The sequence below is a fragment of the Colius striatus genome, chromosome 1, assembly GCF_028858725.1.
Source record: "Colius striatus isolate bColStr4 chromosome 1, bColStr4.1.hap1, whole genome shotgun sequence".
NCBI classification, from domain to species: domain Eukaryota; kingdom Metazoa; phylum Chordata; class Aves; order Coliiformes; family Coliidae; genus Colius; species Colius striatus.
This window is the reverse complement of record NC_084759.1, coordinates 28,202,461-28,227,709: the sequence shown is the minus strand read 5'-3', so window position 1 is coordinate 28,227,709 and position 25,249 is coordinate 28,202,461. Positions and strand designations below refer to the sequence as shown.

Here is a 25,249-nt window from a genome sequence, read left to right as displayed (position 1 = left end):
TTATATATTGTAATGAGATAAAGTGATTTTTCTACAAAGCCTGAAAAAAAAGGATCCCAGGAAAATACTAGCATGAGATTTTTGGTAGCTCTTATACAGTCCTACACAAAGTGGTCAGTGCAGATAAAATTTCTCAAAAATATGTCAAGCTAATTTTTGTCAACATAAATTCTATTTACAAACCATTCACTCTGATTTTAATAAGGCTTTTGTCTTTCCTCTTAGTTTGCAAATAATAAAAACCCCTTAGATTAAACTGGGTGTTTGTGCACTCCTCAGCAAACACCACTCAGACTGTCAACTGGCAAACTCAAGACCTGCATAACACTGGAGACCCAAAGGAGCTTGCTTATATATATAATATTCAGAGCACATATTGCCCATCAAGTCATTAATGAAAATACTAAAAACATGGGTGATACAAAGCTGGGGAGACCTTGAAGCACATGGAGAAACAAAATGAGACTTCAAGAAGCAGCCACGTTTAAAATTTCTGCATTTAACTACGCAAATAGGGTGATGGATGCACTCAACTCCTGCCTTAACCAACTCACAGTAGTTTGGTATGGGCTCCAAAGGAGGTAGAGGCCCAAGCCGTAGCAGCTGGGCTAAGAACTTCTCTAGGAAAACCACAGAGGAGCAGAGTACAGTATCAACACAGAAAAAGTTCTGGGTACAAAGAGTCTTGTGCATACCTCCCCCATGGTATGCAGTTTGATTGACTATGAGCCAATGACTTTATCCCATAAATGTGACACAGCCTAAGTGAGCCTCCTTTGAGCATTCCCTGCTCAGCAGCATCGCTGCATGGTGAAGCAACAGGATCTTTTACCAATGACAGATTGTGGGATGAGCCCAATTTGAGTTCTCCCTGGACTATAACGGGACTGCATGCCAAGCAACTCTCCCCTTGAACAGGGACACCTCTCAATGTTAAGAGCTAGTAGTCATTTAGCTTAAATAAGTAAGTTTTAAATAGAATTAATCACTTATTTAATGTTGTGTGATTTAGTATGCTCTTTGCTTTGCTTTCTTACTTTGCACGAGCATCTAAGACTTGCTGAAGCCTTAGGCCACAAGCTGTAAACTTTCACCTAGATTTACTGAGTGTTTCCCTACTTAAGCAAAACAAGGCCTTCAGAGCTAAAACCAAACCAGGAGATAAGGAGGCTACAACTGTCAACAGCAGCTGCAACTAGACAAGATAACAGCATATCTGAAGACAGCGAAAAGATCCAATGAGGAATGAGAAGACCCCAGACTCAAACATTATTGTTGGACTGTGTGAGGGGCAGCTGAAGAGTCTGTAAGGGTGTAATTGCTCAATTATAATTAACACCAGACAGAGAAGCAGAGAGATCCCTTATGTCAGATACTCCTAAATAATAACAAAGTGAACCTTGCCTTCAGCTCTGTTAAGCTACTAAGATAAAGGCATTGCTAATACTTTTGACAGTGTTTCTTTAAGTGATCAAAACACTCAAAAGGATTCTAAATCGGGATCTGTAACAACCACCTTTGCTTTGCATTACTGTAGGAAGTGTCCAAAGGACATAGATCACAGACTGAGTGCTTGTCAACGGTGTACTCAATATAAATAAGAATACTGTGTTAAGAATATTTTTTTCACTGTCCTATTTAAACCTCAGCTGTGACCTGCATCCTTCCAGACTACTCAGAAAGACACAGGCAATTTGAATCTGAGGAGCAGCAACAAGTCAAGTCTATAAAACAAAATGGTCAAGGAAAGGGTGAAAAACTGAATTCATCTCATCAGGATAAAATTGAAAGGGTCAGTATCAGTCCTTAAATATAAAGAAGGCACCCAAAGGCAGATAAAAGTTTACCCCTTCTCTTTACACACACATATCAAGAGAAATTTAGCTTGTGAAAATGTCCTCCAGCAACAAGCCTTTAAGGTTCCTAGAAAGGCTGTTGGAAGAGCTATGAGCAATGAGGGTGTAACAAATGCTGTATTTAGGCAAAGCACTGAACTAGATCACCTCTCATGCTCATGATATTCCCAGATATATTGGCATTTACCTAATCCAATCTAAAACTGACCCTAAAATTTACTCTCTCTACAGAACAAAAGCAGTAATTTTCAGAGAACAGAATAAAAGAACTTCCACACATTCTAAACACTAAAACACCCTCTTTCCAAATTTGGAGACTTTAAAAAAACAGCTGACAGTTTCACTGTAATAATATGAGAACTGGTACAGAAAGTGTATATCAACTACTTCCAATTGACAAACTGGAGTAAAGCAGTACTGTTCTGTTGTACTGAGCTTAACAAGTTCGAGAGTAAAGCTAACATCAGAATCCACAGTTAGTAAATAAAAATCTCCAACTTCTCTAAATAAGTTTGGGACAATAAGACAAAGCTTATGGCAAAATATTTAGCTAAGACAGCACAGCATTACTAGCAAAGTAGCATAGCTGATAAATAAAAGCAGACTTACCTTCCGCAATTCAATTGTAACTTCATTTCTATGCCTTCTCATAGTCTGTAAATAAAAAAAAGAATATTTGTATGTAAAGAAAGCAGTATTCTGTTTGGAATCAGTTTCTAGGTCACAAGTGCAGTTATTCATCAAAAGATAAGGAAAATAACGTGCATAATTTATAACTCAATTTTAAACTCAATCTTTCCTAGCAAGATACACAATTTATCTGTGGCTGGGGTGGTTTTTTTGTTGTTGTTTGGTTTGTTGTTTTTTAAGATTATACACCTTACAGAAAGCTTTGTCATAAACCATGATTAAGTATCCCGAAGTTAGAAAACATTGACTTCCCCACAGAGTTTCACTGGAATGACTCTCAGTTGTTTATATGTGCAAACCAAAAGAAACAGTAAATACAGGTCAGACAGTCTCATATTCACATATGATCACATTAACAACCTAAACACGTAACCTATGCCAGTTATCTGGCCAAAATCAACCATGAGTGACAGATGATGACAGAGCTCAATGCAAACATGACAGATTAGGCTTGGGCCAAACAGAAACAAAGTAGTACAGTGGTACTGATTCTATTTAGGATCTATAGCCCAAACACTGTGAAGGAAAGCAGTCCATAAACATCTCAGCTCTTTCAAGATACTGGGCTCTTAGGTGACATTCCCAGCAATGCTGCATCTTGACTAGGAGAGATCAAAAGTCTGAAAAATAATAATTTTAGGCTAGTCAAGGCCATCTCTCTAGATTCATTTTACGAGTGGAAAAGACTTGTATCATCAGAATGCAATTCAGAGAAAATCAAAACTGGATGACCACTGGCAGGCTAGAAAGATCACCCACGCTAACTAAAATTAGCCTTTTAAAATACTTTCTATGTCCTATTCTTACTACTGACCTTCACAGCCACTATCACATTGCTTTCGAGTTAAGAGCAAATAACTTCCCTGAGCTAAAAAGTATCATTGAAGACCAGCAGTACACACAAAAGAGCAGCATTCTCCATCAGCCATTTACAAAAATATGGAATGTGCTAAAGCTCAAGCACAGGTAAATGAAATGTGCACACTTCACACCATGAATGTGGATGTAGTACCAGGATGTAGTTTCAGTGCTTAGAACTTTATCTTAGTTTCACTGTTCTTAACCTGTTTGCATAGCAGTACTCATTATCTTAGGCTGACTTGAGAGTAAGGAAGGCTTCTCTTCCTGTCCACTGCTTGATTGGTCAACTCAGACAACTAAACAAAGGCACAATTCTTCTTTTAAACCTACAAGCATGAACTATACTACCTTAAAAAAAGCAAGTCCTCATTACAGTAAGAGGACATAAACACTACAGCACCTGCCAGAACTACATTTATTTTCTCCCCCTCATTAATTTGCTAAACCATCTAATTTTTGTGACCATTCGAGTCGGTTGCAAAAGCTCAACATGACAGGACTGTATTGCTGGGTAATGGGAGGGCACTGAAGAACCTGAAAACTCATTGCATGCAACTAGCAAGACCAGTCATTCAAGTTTCTCATTCTACTAGAATTTTATATTTGAATAATCTTAACTGTACCACATTCATGAGCACTAAGTAGCCTAAAAAACGTTTTTCAGTAGTTCTTCCCCACGACAACTCTGCATTTCAGTGCAAACATTTAATTAGCCAAGGTCATCTTACGATTTCTACTGTAAAACCTCCCCTACTTCATCATTCTGAATGTTAGACACAAAAGCTCTTTGTGGAACTTCCCACTAATAAAAACATTCTATCTACTCCTAAACTTTCAATCTTTTATTCCTACTTACCTTAAATTTTACAGGATATTCCACCAGATGACAAATCAGTTAACTAAACTGTCCATTTGCATTTTCTCTTCAAAATCCAGTATTGTATGTGGTAGATTTGAAATCTCAGTGATTTAACTGATGCAAGCCACAATTTACTTTAAATCTGCTCCCTAGTTACAATTTACTCCTACATTTTTTCATTTATCTATGTGATAATATTCTAGAATATTTTCTATTGAGCAGAAAAATCAGACTAAACCAGAAGATCTTTAGGGCACACCCATAACATTTGCTACCTACTATTCTTCTGGAAGCAAAGCAGATTTAAGAAAGATGTTGTGTTCAACAGTTCGGCAGCTTAATATTTTTCAGTTAAATACAGTACAATCCCAGGCAAGGCATTACTATTCATTTAATCAACTTAATCTAAAACCTCCTTTACAATGCTTTTACTAAAGACGGTTACTCAGAGTTATCCATTCATAAAGGCTCTACTGGGAAGGCTCTAAGCTTCTTTCTAAAGGCAAACAATTCACTTAGGTCTCCAATTAAGGTTTTATTTTTGTTTCATATTTCCATCATATCAACCCCACTGACTCTAACCTATTACAATTCTGTCTCAATGGTTTTTTACTATTTTTTTGATTTTATCAAGCTGATCTTCAAAATATTTGACTACTGTGTTATAGTTTTACATTTAATATGCAAGGATCTCCCCTATTTTCCTCATTTAGGTAGCTACCACTCTTTGGAAAGAGTCTTCAAAAAAGGTTATCAACTACACAGACCTTTTTACTGACACATAACGGTTTGTGTTGGAAGACACCTTAAGAATCATCTAGTTACAAACCTCCTGTCACGGGCAGGGACACCTTCCCGGTTGCTCCAAGCCCCAGACAATCTGGCCTCAAACACCGCCAGGGATGGGGCATCCACAGCCTCTCTGGGCAACCTGTGTCAGTGCCACATCATCCTCACAGGAGAGAGCTTTTTCCTTGCATCTAATCTAAATCTACTTTCTTTCAGTTTAAAGCCATTAGCCCTTGTCAATACATGTCCTTGTAAAATGTCCATCTCTGGCCTTCTTGTAGGCCCATTTAGGTACTGGGAGGCTGCTCTAAGAGCTCCCTGGAGCCTTCTCTAGGCTGAACATTCCCAACTCTCTCAGTCCATCTACATAGGAGAGGTTTTCCAGCCCTCTGATCACTTCTGTGGCCTCCTCTGGACTCACTCCAATGGCTCCATGTCCTTCTTGTGTTGGGAGTCCAAGAATTGGACGCAGTACCACAGGTGGGGTCTCACCTGAGCAGAGTAGAGCAGGAGAATCACCTCCCTTGTTCTGCTGGTCACACTGCTTTGGATGCAGCCCAAGATACAGCTGGCTTTCTGGGTTGCAAGCACACATTGCTGGCTCATATTAATTTTGTTTTTTTAAGTCACCAGTATCCCCAAGGTGTTTTCCTCAGCGTTGCTCTCAATCCACTCAATGCCCAGCTTGTACTTGTGCTTGCGATTGCCCTGACCCACATAGAGGATTTTGCATGTGGCCTTGTGGAACTTCCTGAGGTTTGCACGAGCCCATCTGTCAAGCGTGTCCAAGTCCCTCTGGATGCCATCCCTTCCCTCCAGCGTGTCATCCACACCACACACCCTGGTGTAAGCAAATTTACTGAGGATACACTGACAATCCCACTGTTCATGTTGCTGACCAAGATGTGAAACAGCACTGGCCCCAGTACTGGCTCCCCTGAGGAATGGCTAGTATTGTACATTTTCTGGGTTTTAATACACTTAAAGCAATCTCCATAGTTCCTGAAATTTAGTCTTTTAGCTGGGATTACTTTTGTTTTTGCTTTTAAACTTCTTCTATGTAGTTTCTCTCTCAAAACAACTCTGACACATTTCTTTTCTCTTTCCTCTTCTGAAAGGAAGAATAGGCAGCTACTCACCACTAAGTCCAGAGCTGTGTCTCCATTCACAGAGCAAATAGGTTAATAGCTGGGGTTATCACTTGGACTTAACAACTTCACAGAACTGATGAGTATTATCTGTCCCCAAGTGAACTAAGGGCTCCCCACATCATCTTTAAAAATACAGCATGTTGGGGTCACCAGGATCATTCAAGAAACCAGTACTATAGTGTTAGGGCTAGAGTCTTCCTAGAACTATATGGGACTGAAGCTCCCAAAGAGCCTACGGTGCATTCTCCTAGTTAAACATGGTTGCCATGGTTAGACCATGACCAGTGCTCTCAAGCAGATGTATGCAGACATTATTTCTAACCTGACACTTCAGGTACCCATTATATGAGATGACCATTGTATACCACTATAGCTAAGACCACAGATTCCACTTCATACACGTCAATTGTTGCAATTATAGACAGTACATGAAAAACATTTACGCACTTGACACTGGCCCAATTTCTTAGTTTTATGCCTGCTACTTAACTGGGATTTATTCAGGCTATTCCCCATCTTTAACACAGGAGTTGACACACTATTGATGGACTGTTCTATAATAGACCCCTGAATGTCTGCAATCAGGCTATCCTCGCCTTGAGAGACCATGCTCTTAAGATGAAAAATATACTTCAACCTCATTTGATTACAGAAAAAGCACGCATATATATATATATATATATATGCTATATACTGGACTCTCCTGCTGGGCTTTTGCAAGCTTTATTTTAAAACTTGTAGACTGACAGGGACAGTTTCTAATCTTACCTGTTGCAGTGGGGGAAAGTTTGGTTAAGGCCAAATTTTACTACTCAAAAACCAGACTTACGTGATCCATTTAATTTTTTTTGTCTTCATTTGATATTTCTTAAAAGGTATGTATTTAAAGTTTATGTTCAAATGAAGCATTTAAGAAATACAGTGGGTCATTGGTAACTTCCTACAGCCCCAGAAGTAGTAAATACACTATAATAGAACAGCATATAAAAGAAGCAGTCTTACGTACCACTGCAAGTCTCCCTGTAAGGGAGCATTACCACTATAAGCAGAGCACCATACTTTTATACTACTTGCAAGTCCCAGCATGTAAGGAACTGACAGGCATTTACAGGAGATTCACTCAGTAGTAGAAAGGTTACACATTTTCGCCAGCTAACATAAGTCATCTAAAACAGAAAGAAGGGTCAAAATGATTCTGCAACTTAACCCTACGGATTCATTACTGACTTTCAGGCTTGGAGGACAACCATCTGCTAAAGTCTATCTATGTAACACTAGTTGAAGTGAAGCGAGATGTTACCAGTAGATCTAATACAGTCTTTGACATCACAATATCTGACTATGGTCACTTCTCCAACAAGTAGCTTCATGTCACACTGAAAGAGCACATATTAAAACTACTCCTAAGAAAAATATTAACTGTGTCATGAAATAAAAATAACAAAATAAAAGTCATACTCCAAGTCTCAGAAAGGGAAAACCCAATATAAGCAAAATCCTACCAATCACAAAAGTGATGGAAGTTTGTTCCTGCAGAACTTGAACCATGAGGCTGCTCCTAAACCCACAAGTATTAAAGCACCATACGCAAGGTGAAGAAAGTAAAAATGAGTATCAGCCACCTTGTACTATTAAGAAACAACATGCAACACTTACACAGTTGCACTACAACATTACATCTCAATTGTTACATGACTCAAGTTAGACTTAAGTTCATGTGGCTTTTGTGACAAGAGATTTCCTCTTCCCAGTTCACCAAGAATGATTTACTAACCAGTGTTTGACAGGCTGACGTAACCACAGTAGTGCACCAAGTACTGTAAGTCTTGTTACAATTCAAAAGCAGATGTTCAGCACTATTTCTAATTTCAAGTACCTCCGTGTATTGGGTTTGCACGTAAAGGTTTTAGTATATAGGGGGCTACAAGGGTGGCTTCTGTGAGAAGCTAAGAGAGCCTTTGCCATGTCTGATAGAACCAATACCAGACAAATACTTGACAGACCCACCAGTGGCCAAGGCCAAAGCAATTAGCAATGGTAACACCTCTTTGATTAACATATTTAAGAAGGGGGGGAAAGCTACTGCGCAGAGGCAAACTGCAGTCAGAGAGAGGAGTGAGAATACATGAGAGCTACAACTCTGCAGACACAAAGGCCAGTGAAGAAGTGGGGAATGGGGAAGGAGATGCTCCAGTAGCCAGAGCAGAGGTTCCCCTGCAGCCTGTAGCGCAGCCCATGGTGAGGCAGGCCCTGTCCCTGCAGCCATGTAGGAGCAGAGTTCCACCTGCAGCCTGAGGAGGACCTCATGCTGGAGTGGGTGGATGCCTGAAGGAGGTTGTGACCCCACAGGAAGTCTGTGCTGGAGCAGACTCCAGGCAAGACCTATGGACCTGTAGAGAAAGATGAGCCCACAATGATGCAGGTTTGCTGTCAGGACTTGCGACCCCATGGAGGACCCATGCTGGAGTAGTCTGTACCTAAAGAACTGCAACCCATGGGAGGCACCCACGCTGGAGCAGTGGAAGAGTGTGAGGAGTCCTGCTTAGGAGGAAAGAGTGGCAGAGATAATGTGACCCTCAATCCCCATTCCCTGCCCCCCTGCACCAATCCTAGAGTGGTGGTAGAGACCAAGGAATAAGGGAAGGGTGGGAGGAAGGTGTTCAAAGACAATAGTTTTTCTTTCTCACTATCCATGTCTGTTCTGATTGGTAATAAATAAAATTAATTTTTCACAAGTTGACTCTGTTTGTCTATGACAGGAATTGCTGGGTGATCTCTCTGCCCTATCTTGATCCACGAGACTTTCATTATATGTTCTCTCTCCTGTCCAGTTTAGGAGAGGGAGCAGTAGTGGCTTTGGTTGGCACCTGGCGTGTAGCTATGGTTAACCCACCACACTCAGCATTCAGCTGCTTTATAAAATAAACCAAAAAATAGTAATAAAAACCACAACACACACACAAAAGATCTGCTAGGTGTTGTTAGATAAACTAGTGTGCTCTCTTTTACCCCAAATTTCTGAATACTCTTCCAAACCCAGATACAAAGCATTACATGCCAAGAATCTCTACATAACACCTTCCACTTGAAAGAAAAATAATCCTTAGTTCCCTCAAAGTATCAGCACTGAAATTAGCTTCATACATCAACGGAGAAAATCACTATACACATTAGGGCTGTTCTGCTAAGGGCTGCAAGGGAACCTTATTTCACCATGATACAAACCGCAAAATGCTAAGCTGATAAAAGACAAAAGATTAAAGAAACACCAGACCTTGAAAGTAAATCAAGCCTCAAGTCAATGCCCCAAATAAGGCTTCAAAGCATGCCACGGTCACTGTGAAATTGCCTTTGACACACTCAGTGGGCAGAAGCACACATAATACAGCCATCCTCATCAGATCAGTGTTTCAGCTCTGGTATCCCTCTTCCCACAAGAAAGTGAAAAGAAACACAAAATTCAGTTTCAGAACCACCTGTGGAGAAGGGGAATGTCTTGATATTTATTTTATATTTTATAAATCACCATTCTATGATGGTTTAAGTTGATATTTGGTTTATGAGAGAACACAAAATTGTACATAAAACTCTCAATTTCACTGAAGAAATAGCTAAAAGTAATCCCACAAAATTCTGAATTATCAGCATAACGGTAACTCACTATTAGCACAGTCAAAGAATTATTTTGAAGTGACTAAACATTTGCAACCCTCTGGGTCAACCACACATACTTTACAGGCATAATTTGTGAAACCCTGTACAAAGGTGCACAAGATGCTCTCCACATTTTAAAAGAGCAACTATCACTGCTGCAGCACTACTGCTCGATGTCTTAAGACAACTCATGCACACCTTTCTGGCAAACAAAAAACAGCTGCAGTTTTGAATGGTCTTGAGGTTCTAAGGAGATAATTAAATCTAGCAAGCTTCTCTGGCTTCTTGAGCCTTTAACATAAAAAAAAAAAAGCTTAACTGCATAATGCTTAAATTACCTGAAAAGACAACTCATACAGCTTTTGAAAACAATTAAAAAAAAAAAAATCATGAAATCCCCAGTCAGTTGTCCCTGTCTAACAAACATCAGAGCAAGATAACATTTTCTAAAACCCTCCATAGCAAATATATAACATTGTGTTCTTTACCCAGAAAAAAAGCAAAACAAGCACACCAACAACCCAAAAGTCCACACCAAATTTATAAAATATGGAAATTCAAGTTAATTCAAAAGGACAAAAATTGCATGATATAAAGTAGTTAGAATAGTCTATTTATGAGAGAATGACTTAAAACATTAGTAATATTCCATGCAAGTTAGACCTCATTCACAATTAAATATTTTAACCAGTCTTAAGAGTTTCTGTTAATTTGATATTTCTACTTTCTACTTCTATTTTTATATCTAAAAATCAATCTTAATTGATTATAAGCAGTTTAAAGTCCCTTAAGTATATCACTTTCAGAGATAATAAATTCTGTATACTTGATAAGATTACTTCACCCGCAGTTACAGCACAAATTGAAAAAAAATCATTTAAATGTGTGAATGATACAACTAGTGAGAAGCTCAAGTCATTACATTCCCTTTGTTACGCTAGGATAAAGACTTCTTAGCTGAAACTAAGTTTCATGTACAAGATGTTTAATAACATTCATTCTCTGCACAGAAAAAAATAATAAAATGCTGCAACAGTAAGTGGTATGAATTTTAAACATATAACCACTTTTAGCTATACCAAATGCATCAGAAGGAAGAGTAACGCATAACCATCACTTTATGACTACAAATCTGCCTACCATTGTCCCAAAGAGATCTGGAGCTCAGTGTGGTGCTCACCAAGACTAGCCACCCCATTAAGTGGGATACCTGAGGAGTGTCATCTTTTAATCAACACATTCACAGCACTTCCACTGCAACAGGAGCAAGTCCAGAAAACATCAGAGGTGGACAGTCAGGAAACAAGATGTCCTGCCAGCTAGTATTGCCAGCACAGCTGGCCTGCCAGGTGCCCACAAGCAGCTAGCTGGCTACCCTTACTCTCCTGCAGGCTAGCCAGCATGCAGCCACCTCCAGCCAGCCCCTAGAAGTAGGAAAGCCAGGCTCTCCTTGACAAGGGAAACACCACACAACAGTGTTAGTTTTGGCTATTCTGTGCATACAAAAGATATCTTTTCAGAAATTTCAGTAAGATGAGCATTTAGTCGCTTTTGAAAGTTCATCTATTAAATGGAAAAAACAGATCAAATTCACTGTATGATTTTAAGTTGTCTGTATCTGCAAACTTCATTAAAAGATAATTACTGGTCACTTAAAGTCTTTATTTCCATTCCTGCCTCTCAAAAGTACTGGAACCAGTCTCAGAAAACAGAATACACATGCTTACAGGAAAGTGCTATCCTTACTACATAGCTAGGATAGTAAAGTACCTTGGTTAAACATATAGGGTAACTAAAGAGTTGAACATTTGCTAGTCAATTCCAGACTACTTTCACTTGCCTAACTTAAAGGTAAAAAAAAATGGCCCAGTTCCAACATCTGGACTGGATTTAACTAATATCTCCCCGCTTGCATTTGAGCATACCCAAGAGTATAGTTTAAATACTTTACAACATAGGTGTGGGTGCAATACGGGTGTTTGCATTGATGAATTAAAACACTGTTCTTCCCTAGAAATTACTTGACTAGCCCTTTTTCCTTATTCCTTCTCTGACACATTTTAATGAGCAAGAAATACTGCAATGCACATGAAAAGGCAAAAGCCTCAGAAGCCAGGCTGGCTTTGGGCAGAAGAAAAAACGTCAAGTGCTTGTTTGTACACAATGGTTGAGATGATTTAGGTTGTCAGTTGCCAATCTTTGGTTAACATTAGACATTCCATATTTGCATAGGAAAATAATACAAGTAAAGTTGAAGTTTGGACTGATTATATTGTTCTACTGGCTGCAGCCAAAAACAGGGACACAAATGGACATTGATAGAAGGTGATACTGCTGTACTACCTGTTCACACTTTCAATGTGTATATAGCTTACTCTCAAAATTGCAAAGGAAAAAAAAAATATCACAATATATGAAGGAAAAACTCTGAGACAAACGAATTGAAATTCTGGGACAGCATCACAGTGGTCTGAATGTAACTACTTATTCACAACTGAAAGAACTAAAACCAATGACAGTGTGCACTCTGATCTACTCTATTTCTTTTGGACAAGCAAAAGAATTTTACATCCTCAACAAACTAAAACAGTCAAAATTAGACCTTCCTGCTAGGTTAATCACTTTAGTTAAAAGTATCATGGACTACTACTCAGCATTTCCCACCCTCCAGTACATGTTCTAGGACTCTTTTTCCCCATATCCAGTTTTGAGATTCACCTAATTATCATGTGCTCCCAAGTAAGCTCCAAATTGTCCTTCTAAGAAAAACACTGATTTTTATTTTTCTCCCAGTCATATAGACTACAAAGTCAGATCAACTTCACCTCTGGCCTTATTATCATAGCTCCACATTAAATTATGCTGACCTAGTTAGAAATACAGGCAGGGGGCATGAATTCCACAGCACAAGCAACAGATCTAACAAAGCAGCCAAATACACTTATGTGCCTGTACCTGACCCGAGCCTCAAAAAGACTATTATTTCATTTCATTACTGTTTGACCTGAAAGGTTATTTGCTGTTCTTTTAGGGAAACTTTCTATTATTTTTCAGAAAGTATTAGAACTTGGTTCAGATTCTCCATGTGCTGCAGAACCAGAATACTATAGTTTCCTTTTGGCTTGTAACCTTTACTGCAGTACCAGGTACCTTCGGAGCAGAGGGCAGTATTTACACTACTGTATTTTATGCCAGATCTGTCTGGGACTCATGTTCCTCAGGATTCATAAAGGCCATGGAGGAAAATTAGTTCTTTTGCAGTTAGAGCTGCCACATTTTGTTTGCTTTTTTTTTTTTAAATGCCCAGTTTGGGGCCCCTAGAACAAATACCAGCTGCTTTTTGTTAGCCACTCCATAGCAAGACAATTCAAATATCTGAACCTGGCCAGTCACAGAAAACTGGATGCATGAGATACCCACTGAGATTCTTTTACTTAGCAATGGGTAATGACTCACTGAAGTCAGACATGCATGCCAACGTGGAAAGCCACAAGCCCCCAATTATTGTTGCTCATGCTGCTGACTCACCTGAAAGTCCTATGGAAGGAGACAAAGCTGTCCATCCACATTATCTACTTCTACTGCCCCAAAGCTCTTGACAGAAGTGCAGTTGTTAAGATTATTTCTTATCAGCTCTTTTTTAAGCATATTCTTCCAGGTCCTGATGTCCTCTCTGCATTTGCTTAACCTGCATACTAGGCTACTACCAGCAAAGAAGTCAGATGTGAGTGCTCATGTTTTAATTTCCACATACCAATTACCCACTTTACAAGTACAGACATATCAAACAGTCCTCAGGAGACTGGACCTGAAGCAATTTAGTTGGCTGTATTCAACACAAATTGCACCACTACTGAAGGACACAATGCAGTCCAGAAGACAATCAGCTTGTTATCTGCTATTTTAATACAGAACAAAACAAGAGTGGAATTCTCTACTCAACAATCAAAACTCAACTGAGGGAAGGAAGACAGAATCTAGATTTGAGTTACTGCTGTTGTGTGAATCAAGGACATTATGCTTAGTAAAAAAATTTACAGCATTTTCATTCAGGTGTAGACCTTAACACTGTTAATCACACCTTTACTGACATCAGACCGAAGACTGCAATGCAGCCATAGGCTTCACTTGAAGTCGAACTGAAATTTTCAGGCAATCCCATTACACCTCCAGTTAAATCATCACCATGCAGACCAACAGGCAGGCACAGCAAGGATCACCAACTAACTCTAAGTATTCCTTTTGTCCTCTGGTCCACTGTCACCTCCACTTTGGCAAGGGCCCACCACAAAGGACTTAACAGTGAAGCTCAGTCATTTATGCTACAGCCCAAAAGAAATCACTGCTCTGAAGGACACCTGTATTGTTTGTCGTCTTTTTCCTGAACACTGTGACATGTCATGTAAGCACCAGTTGATAACCAAGACAGCCCAATTACAAGTGATTCCTACTCACACTTTTTTAAAAAAGTAAGAATTACATACATGAATTTTAAATTTGGTACAGTTTTATGTTACAAGAATCTGCTTTTGCCAGTACACAAATTTCCATTCAGATGTGCTAATACTAAGATTATTTTTGTCCTGCACTGCACTGTGTAACAGATGCTTTAGAATCTCCTAGAAACAGAAGTTTATCCTGTCCTTAAGGGAGAACAAGTGAAGCACCTACATGACTTCTTTGTCACTCCTAAAACAACACATCACTTCTGTCCTGTACTACAATTTCTAAGCAAGAGTCCCTCCCATTCCTTTACCAAGGAGGGAAAGTACACCAACCTGTCTATTCAAGCAGAGCAGTTGATAGCCACTGCCAAAGAGCTGAAGTCCCTCTCCTCTTCTATAGTCTAGAAGATCTCAATTCAGAGATTCAGAATCCATTTTTTTTCCTAACTGATGTTACAAGAAAACCAAATACACCTCTTTTAATGCAGTATTTGACACTTAAAATACTGTCATTGCCTGTATACAGGACATAAAACCAGAAAAGAGCAGAGCAAAATTGAAATAACTGTTCATGGTAACTACCTGCAAACATCAGACTACAATTTCGATTATTAGGTCAGCATCAACACTTAAAATTAATTGCTTTAAATGTAAAAACTTCTATAAAATTGTAGATGAAAGTAGAAAACACTTTCAAGAATCTAATTACAAAATGAAGTGTTTGGTCAGAAAGGCCTCACAGACTTCTGGGGCAAATGCCACAGAAGACTAGACATTCTTAAGCTTGACAAATATTTATATTAGTTTCCCCTAGGAAGAAAAAAAAAAAAAAAACAAAAAAAAAAAACAACCAACAAAAACCACCAGGCTAAATACTAGCCAGATACCTTCTTGTGCAATCTATGTTTGAACAAAGACACTCCCTTTCCAGATACTGAAAACAGTCTTCAGCTGTAATATCAAAGTACCTCTGACAATCATTCTGCAATGTTATTATGTATTATAAGCACCTCCCTGTGAAGTGAGGAAAGAAAGTCCTATTATTCCATCTATAAAACAGGAAACAATAATTGTAATTTGCATACATTCACAAGGTGCCATGGAAAAAAAAATAAAACCAATAAAGTCCCTAGAGAGTTAGTCTATATTCAACCACAGCAAGCTTTTTTTGGTGCAATGGCTCAAATGAAATCAGTTTTTTCTATTTTTTTTGAAAGATACAATCAAACAGGAAAAAAAGATTAAACATGTCCTAGCTGCCTAATTAAATCTATGAAGAGATCACTCTGCTCAAGATGCAAGAGACATCAACAAACCCAGCTGACAAGCCACGAAGAATATGGAGCATTAGGAATTTGGAAAATACACTCAAGCTACATCCTACAGTCATTTACGAACCCTGTCAACAACCCTTCCAATTTAATCGTTTCAACATCATGAATTCTAGATGCTTCTACCTCACTTTTTAATGTGACAAGAGCCCTGATTCCATGTTTCTGCAATTTGAACATTTCAGGTAATACAGTTCTCTTGTTGAGAGAACTTCAGTTTCTTAAAATTCCAATTTATACACATCCTTCCGTAAAAAGGGCATTGGCTAGTCCTAAGGAGTTGCTTAGACCACTAAAAGTGGTCTAGTTTTGATCAACAAGAACCAATATATCACTCCTTCAAAACCTCACAGTTGTAAGGATCACTGAAATGCAGCTTACACAAAAAGGATTAGTGACCATATTCCTTTAGGCAACGAGCCTGGGAAGAGGGTACTGCCAGATTCTGAACTGCTCCTGGCAGCTCATGATGCTGCAAGGCACCATCACATTGACTGCCTGTATTAGAGCTCCTTAAACACCTCTTCTTGTCTAGAAGGCTGCTCTTCACTGCTGCTTGTTCATTGTTAGGAACGCTGTCTGTTACCAGCCTATGTTCTTGCGCACCTGATGAACAGGATCCTGCTGGCTCCTAGCAGGGCTCTCTCATTTCAGGATTCTCTCTTGATACGGAAAGCTGCTTATATCTGGCTGCAGGTCAGATTTTTGTTGGAGAGAAGTCTCTACCATTGACTTTTTACTTAACATTTGTGTGTGTGAAAAGAAGCAAGAGACTCTTATGCCAAAAAGCTGTACGCAAAGACAGTATTTTCTGGTTAGGGTTACCTCAGATTACCTGAGAGACTGTCTCTCTGCCTAATTTCATCAACTTTCTGACTTTGGCTGTAAGTCAGTGTAAGCTTTTGTTGAGTAAAAATAGGCAAGGACTAGGATGTTCTGAGGACTGCAAACTTGGTATCTCACACTGCACCTGGATAAGAATCCCTTATTGCATCTCTGGACACCTGGCCACAAGTCACCCCAGCACCCTGTCTGACCACCTTCTCCTTATGCAAACAAGTTCTGACCACCTTCTCCTTATGCAGACAAGTTCTGACCATGTTCCACACCTGCAAGTTTGCAAACGGGCTTAAGCACTCATAAAATACATCTTGAACACTTAAGTATCTTAAGCAAGTCAAACTACAAGGGAGTCATTTCTCCAAATTGATTTTGCCAATCACCTATTCTAGCACTATGTCCAAGTTCACCTGTTACTGAATCTGACAATAACCAAGGTTAAAAATGCACAAGAAGAGATCCTCAGCTGGTCAGACATGACAGAACAAGGAAAATGAGTCATTCAGCAACAGGTGTTTGAATGGGGAAGACATTAATTTTGTCTCCTGTTCTGCAGCCTTTTGAACAGTACATATTCTTATTTTGTACTTGATGTATTTATTAAACACACACACACAAAATCAAGTTTAAAACTGACTGTAACATTTGCTTAACCTGTGAAAGGAGACAAGTGTCAGCTGACCCAGAAGAAACAACATGCAGCTTCTCCAGCAGATGTAGCGGTGTCAATCTGACTGTGAAGAGATAGCGGTCCAACAGTTAAATATCACCAGTCAAGCTACACCTTCTCCCATTCACACTGACTTTGAGCCAGCATCGGTCTTCTCCAGACATGAAAGGCTGGCTCAGGAAGCTGAGGGAGCAGAAAACTAAAGAAACATGAAGAGCTTTGAAATTAGTTGATTCCAAGGCACAAATAGTTCTGATGCAGCACTAACTTTTTTTGAAGAAACTAGCTCTTTTGACTACCCATGTCACATTTCCTGAAATGGAATGCAAAGCCCACAGCTTCTGCTGTTATTGAAATAATCAGGAATGCCAATTCAATATCAGTTTCAGTGTTGGGCATTTTGAAAACAATTGATAAACTCTATTCTTGGAAAATATATAGGTTTTACACCCATATTTCACTCGGTAATTTGTCTTTAGTACTTGAAGACACACACTGTCAGCTTCAACCAGCTTCATGCCTCTTCTAGCCTAACCTTATAAATCAGATGCCTCACTCCACTTCCAATCCCACAATAAATACAGATCTCACTCACTTGTAGTTCATATATTCTCCTAATCGCCATCTTTTCAGATAACACAGCTCTGGAGGGTAAAATGTCCTGCTTTATGCTGGAACTGCAAAAATATTACAAAAGCTTCAAAGAACTTATGTTAAAATAGTTAAAAAGCTCTTACAACTAGTATGACAGTTACACTGCCACCAACTTTGACAGACTACAAGTTAAAAATCAGTCTTTTGATAGACAAAACTTTAGAGATATCAGTGAAACTGCTGTAGTTAGAAATACAAAAGAATGCAGAACAACAAATTCTGTAATTACAATAAGATTAGCGAAGGCTTGGTATATCACTTCAACAAAGTGTAATAATTTGGCGTCAATACAGCAAGCACAGATCCCAGTCAGCTTATGAAGATTATATTCAGCATCAGATAATATCTCCAAATTGTTTATTTCAAAATACTGGTGGAGAAAACAATGACCTCCTAAGATATCTGTGTCTTTAAGCATTTTAAACCACAATGCATTCAAATGATTTTGAACTTCAGAAGGAAAATATAAGACAGCATATCTAAGTGGACTTATTGTTTTCTGCCAAGACTCACAAACATTTCACAGCACTATACTATTTACAGGCAGAGTAACTGAAGTTTGGAGAATTCTGCAGCAATAGCAACCAAGAAGGTTTCCCCCACATCTACCTCTTACTCCTACCCGGGTAATTCGTTCCAAGGTACAAACGTGTACACCTGTGTTCTCCCAAGAGTATATCTCCTGGCCTGAAAAGGTAGTAAAGAAGCTACAGGAGTCAGAACTTAGAAACTCTGCATGACAGTATTGGAGCTTACATTAAATTCACTTCCCAACAGGAAGTTACCTGACACCAGCCTTTTCATTTAAACTAACACAATCCAATGAGCCAGTGAGGCTAGTAAGACAGTAGGTCCACAGCACCTTAAACCAACCTACATTGTCTGTTACGACCCTACTCCCTACAGCCCCTCTCCTGGCAGTATCCATTTCTGGGCCAGCAAAGTGAGAGGCAGAAAGATGATCAAGCTGTAGAAGTGAGCTCCTGAAAGAAACTGGATTGTGGCAAAATAGCCAGGAGTAACAGGCTTTCTCAGCTTGCTACAAGCCCTATTAGTTCAAGTGGTATTTGAGAAGAGTACAGGGAAACAACAAAAACACTAGTCAGTGCACAGAACGACATCAAGAAATGAGCTGGTAGCAGCACGACTGCTCTTTAATTAACACTGCACAACTGCAGTACCTCCACTGCAATAAGCCTTCGACACTTGACAGGAACATGGCTTTAAGTCAATCTGCACCTTTCTCAGATGCCCAGAGAATGTACAGATTTGGCCTTCCAAGAATGATATTCCTCTGCTTGCAAAAAAAACATTCATGGCAGTAAGACATAAAAATGTGAATAAAGTCAAACACCCTCAACAAGTAGATCCACACTGTTAGCAAAGTAGCAACAGTAAACACACTGATGCTGCCAAAGCTGATGACAGACATCTGGTCTCAGCTTAGATTCTTCCCCTGCTTCATCTGGGGTCAGAAAGCTGAAGGTACAGAATAAAAATGGATCCTTCAAACTCCCTGGACCCAAAGGTGGTACAGATCAAAAGGTGATATAATTGCCCCAAAGAAACTGCAACTGGTGAAAAAATATCAGTGGTCAGAACGTCTGAAGCTTGAAATCAAATTGAGCAGGAGTAGGTAAAAATGAGAGTGGCTATGTCTCCTTTTGGTAGGTGGCCTTCAATAAATTTCAGGAGGTTAATTCTACAGCCTAAGTAACAGATTCAAAGACTTGTGTTCTCTTGACTTACCATGGGGGTATGACAAGTGTCCAAAAAAGGAAATTTTAATCCCAGACATTAAAGTGTTCATACAGAAAATTATTTAGGTTACAACACTAAGTCCTCACTAGTTGATGGTTTGGTGTTTGGTTTGGTTTTTTTTTTTTTTAAATGAGTGCACATGGAGCTTTACTTTCAATCCGGTGTGCATTTTGCTAATTACATGACCACACAATCTCATTGCATCACACATAAAAAAAAGAGCAAGTTATGCAGACAGCCCTAAAAATTATAACATCTCTGTTCATTAAGGATATTTCCCCAGTTTTAGTCAGGGATGCTGACTAGTCCTGTCAAAAGTAAATGGGCTGAATTGTTTGATCTGTTACCTTAAACATCAGAACAGTGAGCCAACATATGGGTGCCTGCTAATGTAATAAAGAGTAAGTAACATTTCTAATCCATGAAGTTGGAGGAGTAAAAAAAAATCCAAGAAAGATGTTACTAGACAAAGAATGAAGCTGAACTGTGAACAGAAAAATGAGAAGGCTCGAATTAGGTTTTCTAAAAGCTATACTAGCTTTGATGTCAATATAAACAAATAAACGCAGCAGTTACAAGGGTTATTACAAATAAAGTGATTGCAACTGTTTCTTCTTGTCCTGCAAGGTCTCAACTGTTATTGCATTTATCAGTGCTGTACCTTCAAAAGAAACCCACTGAGACTTAAGATTACGTGCCTATGATCAATACAGGAAAGCTTTCTCTTCATATATGGGACAATTTTAAAAGCCCTTTCACATCTCTGGAGAATATAAAATTGAGAAGACTGTGAGGAGAAGCTGTTCTGGCAGCTGTTTATCCAGATGCAGCCAGCCCCTGCTAGTGTGTTGGCTCCTTATCGCTCAGCTCTGCAGGTTCAGGTTAGCTGTCTGCTGCTAATCACATGTCAGTGCCTATAAAAATAGAAGAGTCTCACTAATAGAAGCAAGAACACAAACTCATATTAAGTGAGCAAAGCTTCACTTCTGGCATTTTGTTTTGCTTTTTGGGGGCTAAATACCTTTTGGAAGTATTAATATCCCAAAATCAGAGTTCTCATTCTATACATGCAACTCTACCTCCTTAACAGAGGAAGCCAATAGAAAGGTAACAAAATTTCACTCAAACCTGAAACTAGGAAAAGTAGAGTGAACCTGCAGGTCAAAGACTCAGAAGCTTTGACTTCTGCTCAATAGATCTGTTTCCTGGCTCTTAAAAAAGGAACATAGTGAGAAGTTGCATGGGATACTGAGGTCTGTTCTAACATAAAACAAAAGTAGTCATCTTTTGTTTTCCTTAAAGTTGCATTAAGAAAAAGTAAAGACAATTGTATGTCCTAGCAAACCCAGTAATAAAATACGAGTTAACTACAAATTAAAGGAATGTTTCAGCCTGCCAGAAGAGTCTGTACCCAGAGGGGATCAATAACAAGTCGTTAGTATTTATTAGAAGCCAACGGATGATTACCAAAGAATGTATTCAAGCTTGGTGAGTTCAAAGTCAGCGACTGTCTCTGGGCTGAAGGTGACTCAAGTACCACTGCATTCAAACTGAACTTGAGAGTGTACGGCTTGGAAGATTTTAGATTTTCCAGAGGATGTAATTTAGATCTGAGACCATGATTTATTGCTCCATCATCCTAATCGCTTATGTTCTCTTCGGCGCAATTTGACAAGATATACAGATGCGGCTAAATGCTAACAACAGCACTGATGACTCCTGCTTTCCAAAGTCACATACAGAAAATCGGAGACAGGATCTCTCCATAAAACTCCTTACTGCAACACAGGGACCAAAACAAGTGTATGAAACTGTTGACCATCAGGAATTTAGTTTAACATCTGATTTAGAAAAGAATCATGTTATGAAGTAACTGGTAACCCCCACTAAATTCAAGTTGTCCAACTATCAGGTCAGTCTGTGTATCTCCAGAGAAGCACAGTAAGTAATGTCAATTATATGGCACTGCTCTGCTCCTTCCTTCTCCACTATAAACTTCACTGGCACTGTTTTATTTCTAGAGACTTAAACTACATAAAGCTTACTTAGAAGATTACTTCTAACATGAACTTTTAAATAAGTACCATGATATAAAAAAGAATCAAAGAGCAGGTGTAGTGGAAAATTTCAGACATTTAATACAAATCAAGTTGTTTTGACAGATGATGATACATTTCTAATATTGAACTGTCCTTTAAAAAAATTTCAATTTCACATTAGCTTACCTCCACGGGTATACAACTTTTACATACTTCTGTTTGTCACCCTCAAATGAAAGATGCTTCTTAGATGTTAACCTTTTTCAAAAGCACAGATGAAAGCTTTAACGACATTAACACTGTTGGAGCTATCTACTGAACAGACTTGGGCTAAGCCACAAAAGAATGTCAGTCACCATGCTGACAGATAACAGCAGAGGATGCGCTTCCCCGAAACAGCAAACACCATATTCCAAAAGAATTACTCCCCTTCAGGAGGAAATGAGAGCTAAGCTACCTTAGTTGGTCTGGTGTAACTAATTTCAGTAAAGCCTGGGCAGTCGATTCCCTTCTTCCCCCGCGCAGAGGCAGATATTTACTTCCCCTAGTCTCCGGCATGCTATAATATAAGCAAGTATGGATGACAGATCAGTTCACACTTAGGCACGAACATACCTAACCTTTCCCTGTTTAGAGCTCTGATGGATTCAGGCCAGTGACTGAGAAAGCAGCCACAAAGCCAGTAACCAATACGGGGAGATGAGGCAAGGACAAAATGAATGGGGAGCAGCAGGAAGCGCCTTACTGGATGAGAAGGGGAAAACGAAACCCACCACGCCTCCTCCTTACCCTGAAAAGCAACTGCTAAACAGAAGGAAGGGGAATTTTTAGTTACTTTCTAACATTCTCTAACGTTAGGCAGAAGTGTTGAAGGTTTCATACTCTTTACATGCAATATTCTCTGTGAGAAAGATTCACTGTCACCGAGTTAAACAAAATTTGAGATAAGGATCAGTTTCCACTGTGAATGTCACCTTAAAGGCACTGCTGCTGCTAAGACTGAGCTGCACAAAACTGTCTCCAGCCAAACAATAGCAGCTGAGGTGTGAATTCTGTTAAATTTTTAAAAACCTGTTTTCAAAGGGCTAAAATTCTAGCTCTACTGATTACAGATGTGAATTCAGGTGATGAAAATCAATAGCACAGAAAACACCCCGGGTAATGTAATCTGTCACATATTTAGGTTTTCACACTAGTGAATCCCAATCCGATTTCAATCCTAATCTGATTTCAGAACAACTTCCCTCCCCCTTCCTTCCCTATTACAGAAACTTAAACACGAGATTTGGGATTTCCTTCCTTTTCAATTGCAGTAAGAATTGAAGATGTCCCCTGTAGCGACACACAGATTCGGAAGACCTTCGAAATATCTCCAGGGAATAAGCTTGTAATCATCCAGCCTTTCTCAAATTCGGGGGAGTAAACTACTACCCCATCAGCCTTAGTAAGCACCGCACTCTTTCACGATTTAGATGGAGACGCCCTGCAAACGATCACTTATGTGCCTACCAGCATTTAAAAAAAAAGATAAAAAGGGGGAGGAGAATAATGTTGATTTAAGGCAGTCGAGGGAGCAAAACGGACCAGCACAGTACCCTGTAAAAAGGCTCATCAGAGCGTGGGAGAGGCCCCCACCACCGGCACAGGCCTTCGTGCGCGGCAGCGGCGCGGCGGGACACGGGAGGGCAGGCAGGGCAGCCCCTCGCCCCGGCAGAAGGGTCGTCGCCGCCCGGAGGGACTGGCACAAAAGGCAGCCGGCACCATTGTCCGCCCCATCCGAGCCCCGACCCGACCGAGCACGGGGGCGGAGGCGCGGGGGGCGGCAGGAGAGGGAGGCAGCTGCGGGAGAACGGCACATCCCGCGGCCACTGCCCGAGCGCAGCCGCCGACGCGGCCCGCCGGGCCCTCCCGCACGCCGGGTTGGCGGCGGAGGGGGCGCGGCGGGGCCCACACGCAGCCCGCCGGGGCCGCGCTCAGCCCGGCCGCGCCAACCCTTCCCCCCGCCGCCGCCTCCTCCGCCCCCCGCCGGCCGCGCCCGCATGACGGAGGAGAAAAAGAAAAGGGAAAAAAAAAAAAACCAAACCGCGAGCGTTTTCGCCGCCGCCGCCGCTCTCCCGCCCGCCCCAAGCGGCCGCTCCCGCCTCCTGCCCGCCGCCCGCCGGCGGCGCCGCGAGCGCGGCCAGGCCCCGGCCCCTCCTCTCGCGCCGGCCGGAGGCCGGGCCCGGCCGGGGCCCCTCCGACCCCGCGCCTACCTCCACGTCGCGGCCCTTGTTCTTGAAGCTCTTGATGCGGTGATTCTCCAGGCCGGCGGCGGCGGCGGCGGCGTTCTCGGCCATGGCGGCGGCGGCTCGCGGCGGCGGCTCCCAGCTCCTGCGAGGCGGCTCCGGCGGCGGCTCCCGGCGGCTCGCGCGAGGGGAGGGCGGGGGGGGGAGGAGAGGGGGGCGGGGGTAAGCGGGACACTCCGTGACGAGCGCGAGGGGGGGGCAAAGACGAGGAGAGGGGGGCGGCGAGCGCGCGCGCCGTTGCCGAGTGACTGGGGGCGCGGCCGCGAGCCGCACGTGACGCCGCGGGCCCCGGCTCCGCCAATGGCGGCGCGACGCGGCCCCGCCGAGGCCCGCCCCGCGTGAGGCCCGGCGGGAGGCCGCGCGGCGCCGGCGGCTGCGGGCCGCGCTCCCCGCCCTGCACCGCGGCGGGCTCCGCGCTGCATCCTGGGGGCTGTAGGCGCGGCGGGCGGCCGGCCGCCTCGCACGTGGAGGGGGCGGGAGCGCGCCCTCGCGCCTCGGCCCGGGTGCGCGCGGATCGAACCGGCCTCTCGCTGCTTTTGCGGCGGTCCCATCGGGGTCGGCCGTGGCAGGGGGCTGCGGTGGGCTCGGGGCTGCTCCGGCCCCCAGGAGTCTCCTAGAGCCCCCGCGCCCTTCGTAGCCGCGGTCACGTCCCCCCGTATGCCTTGCACGGTGGCCTCGCTGGCGTGGCTCACCTGCAAAACCACCCAGCTGGGACGCGGGCGGCTGCTGCACACCTCTCTCTGCTCCCAGCCGCCGCGCTGACCACCGTATATCCCCTGGGAAATGCTGCACAGCAAGTATCTCAGCAAATCCACGAGCCTCTGCAAGCTCCCCTGATGTGCAAGCCAGCCCCTCCTGGGAGCCAAACCCAGCTCCTTGTGAGCAAGCCCTTCGTGCCACATGTGCATGTGGCAGCTGGCTGTGTCCCCGGGCGCTTAGAGCAGAGCACAAATGATCTCGGCCAATCCAACAAATTGTCCCCAAACTCAAAATTACTCGCAGCTCATTCCGAGTCATTAGAGCAGCTGTGATGGGAATTGTATACCTTGCAAACAGTCCCAGGACCTCCAGATCAATAGTGGCCTGGGCACAGCAGGTTGGGTCAAACACAGCACCTTGAAGTCACACCTAGTATTTCCAGGCTAGAGAAGAGAATGTATGGAGTGATGTAAACAGTGGTAAGCAGTGATGTACCGCCTTCCATAGAGCAGTGTTATTTCTTTGGAAGAAAAGTAGCCAAGAACGCAAAGTAATGTAAACATGTAACATTCAGATCTAGCCCATCTTATACCACATTGGGTTCTGCAACAGACCCTCATAGCTATATACAAGCTTTTCACAGGCTTTTTTTCTCTTTCAGTCTC

General features: G+C 41.7%; 1 protein-coding gene across 1 annotated transcript in view; it reads right to left on the bottom strand.

Moving 5' to 3' along the window:
- KPNA3 (karyopherin subunit alpha 3) overlaps positions 1-24,124 on the bottom strand; it is a 61,479-nt gene extending 37,355 nt beyond the window's left edge. Inside the window, exons 1-2 of the mRNA XM_061994420.1 lie at positions 23,853-24,124; positions 2,466-2,510 (exon numbers count right to left, since the gene is read on the bottom strand). Of these exons, the coding sequence (XP_061850404.1) occupies positions 2,466-2,510; positions 23,853-23,936 (129 nt within the window). The 5' untranslated portion in view covers positions 23,937-24,124. The remainder of the gene's footprint in view (positions 1-2,465; positions 2,511-23,852) is intronic.
- Positions 24,125-25,249: the final 1,125 nt, after the last annotated feature.